The sequence below is a fragment of the Triticum urartu genome, chromosome 6 (genome assembly GCF_003073215.2).
Source record: "Triticum urartu cultivar G1812 chromosome 6, Tu2.1, whole genome shotgun sequence".
NCBI lineage: Eukaryota > Viridiplantae > Streptophyta > Magnoliopsida > Poales > Poaceae > Triticum > Triticum urartu.
Window position 1 is genome coordinate 440,590,154 of NC_053027.1, and position 2,218 is coordinate 440,592,371.

Here is a 2,218-nt window from a genome sequence, read left to right on the forward strand (position 1 = left end):
GCAACTGGCGCCGGGCGGGAACGCGTGCGGGCGAGGGAGGAGGGGTTTGGGCGGGCCAGGGTGATCAGAAGCGGGCGTGGCAGCGGTCCGGACTTTCGCAAAGCCTCACGCGTTTATCTCCGGTTTGCCGGAGAAAATATTTCCGGGCCGCGTTGTGGAGCGATACAGGGTCGCGTTGGATGGCTTCTGCGGTCTGGACGGATGCGGAGGTTTGAGGGTCGGTGTTGGAGATGCCCTAAGTCTCAGGAAACCATATTATTGTGCATAGAACATATGCCATGAAAAAACCCAGCCAATATGAGCAAAATGAAACATTTTTTAACACAATACAATTGAAGATGCTCACATTCACGCATATACACGATACAATCATAATTATAGGGCTGAAATGGAGAAAAAAAAGTGAAAAAAGCGGCAGATTTTTTTTTTTTGAGCATCAAAAAAAAAAAAGCGGCAGATGGGCTCAGATCGCAAAGAGACTGAGCCCTTTCTCCTGAACGATGTGCAATGGGCTGCGCACTGGCAAATGCTATTCTTCCTTGTACAACACTCTACAGCATGCATGGTAGTACACGATAATGATCGATACGGGTTACGAGAAGAGGGAAATGATCAGGCATAATCCATCTTCACGAATAGGTCGACCTCGTAGACGATGGAGTCAGGCGTGGGGTTGCCCGCGGCCATCATGACGCAGTACCCACGCGCCATCCTGAACGCGCCGGTGCCGCCCACCACGGCGCGCTCGATGGCACCCGTGAAGCTCAGAACAGGCCCCAGCATGGCCAGCGTGCTCCCGCTGTGCTCCCCGGCCGTGAACACGAAGTTGATCGCCGACTGCATGCCCGGCGGGCTCACGAGCCCGGCTCCAGCGAAAATACCCTGGTACCGGCCCACTAGCGACGAGCTCTTCGGGTCCGGGCCGTCGCGCAGCTCGTCGTCAAGCACGCCGACCAGCCCGAACGTCGCGTTGGCGCCCAGTGGTGATGGCACCACCACGATCGCCGTCGCGTTGGGGCCGGCGAAGGTCTCGTGCATGTACAGGTGGATGCGCTTGAGCCCTTGGTCGCCGGCGCGCGCCAGGAGGAAGGCTGGTGCTGACCAGGCCAGCATGAGAGCGAGCAAGAGCAGCGGCGAGGAGGAGGTCATGGCGATCAGAAAGCGTTGCGGTATCGACTCGCAGCCGCTGGAATACAATGCAACGCGGTCGATGGGTTGAACATGCTCTTGATAGGGCTCATAATATATAGCAACCACTCCGTTGACCTGCGTGCATGATCGATCGGCAGCTCTCAACCGACGTGCAATCCCCTATGTAGCTCTCGCGAGTCGCAGCTAGCTAGTTTTTTTCAGCTTACAGAACCAAATTCTCTGTCTTTTTCATGATTTCATCGCCAGCTACATGATCAACTATTAATAGTAGCTACCAACTGCCGACGCGCCCGCTAGTTGGGCTGCTAACTAATGTCAACGATATGGATGTTTTTTTTTTTGAGAAAAGGCATAAAGCCCCACTTCAAATTAGTGAAGCCATCAACCGGCTAGGATACATAGAACCTGATTACAAAGGCCAAAACTTGACAAAAAACTGAAAGATACATGGAATTTGGTTTGAGACTAGGAGCCATAGGGAGCACAACAACAAATGCCATTGCCTGCACTATGAAAACAGAGTCAAATTCCTCGGGCACCAACAAGCTCTAGCTCCTTGCAAGGTCTAGAAAGAAGCCTCGCCCCTCTCGAAGACGTTTTGTCGTAATTCTTGGGCATCGATTGTTGCTGCTCCTGATGGCTCTATGGCCTCGGCGGATTTCCCTGTGCGGCCTGCCTTGGAGCGGCAGGCCAAGCTGCTGCGCTCTAAGCTCCTTGGTATGACTTCCCTCCAGCTTCAGGAGATGGTCCAACCTCTACGTGATGTCATTGACTCCATGCAAGGTTGGATGTTGCGGATGGAGAGCTTCATGGAGCGTGCTGAGGCTGCACTTGGCGAGCTCTCCATGGTGCCGCCTGTGTTGCGGACTGCTCATGTATTGGGTCCTTTGGTTGAGCCTGTTGGAAACTTCGAGGTCGGGATGGGTGTCGAGCTTCATGGTCGTTTCTCCCCTCTTGCTAGAGCATGTTCGCCGTCAGCCTCCGAGGGACTGGACAATGATGAGGTTGTGACTTCGGTATTGCAGATCATGCCTGAGTTGCGGGAGTTGTGTGAGGGCCTGGTTCT

At 54.0% G+C, this 2,218-nt stretch overlaps 1 protein-coding gene across 1 annotated transcript; it reads right to left on the minus strand.

Annotated features, from left to right (window-relative positions):
* Window positions 1-298: 298 nt before the first annotated feature.
* On the minus strand, window positions 299-1,235 carry LOC125512299 (dirigent protein 1-like). The gene has a single exon (XM_048677395.1). It carries the CDS (start codon window positions 1,147-1,149, stop codon window positions 613-615), a length of 537 nt encoding a protein of 178 aa, XP_048533352.1. The 5' UTR covers window positions 1,150-1,235; the 3' UTR covers window positions 299-612.
* Between the last annotated feature and the right edge of the window lie 983 nt (window positions 1,236-2,218).

Coding starts and splice junctions, on each gene's coding strand:
- LOC125512299 (XM_048677395.1), bottom strand. CDS start 1,149: ATGACCTCCTCCTCGCCGCTGCTCTTGCTCGCTCTCATGCTGGCCTGG.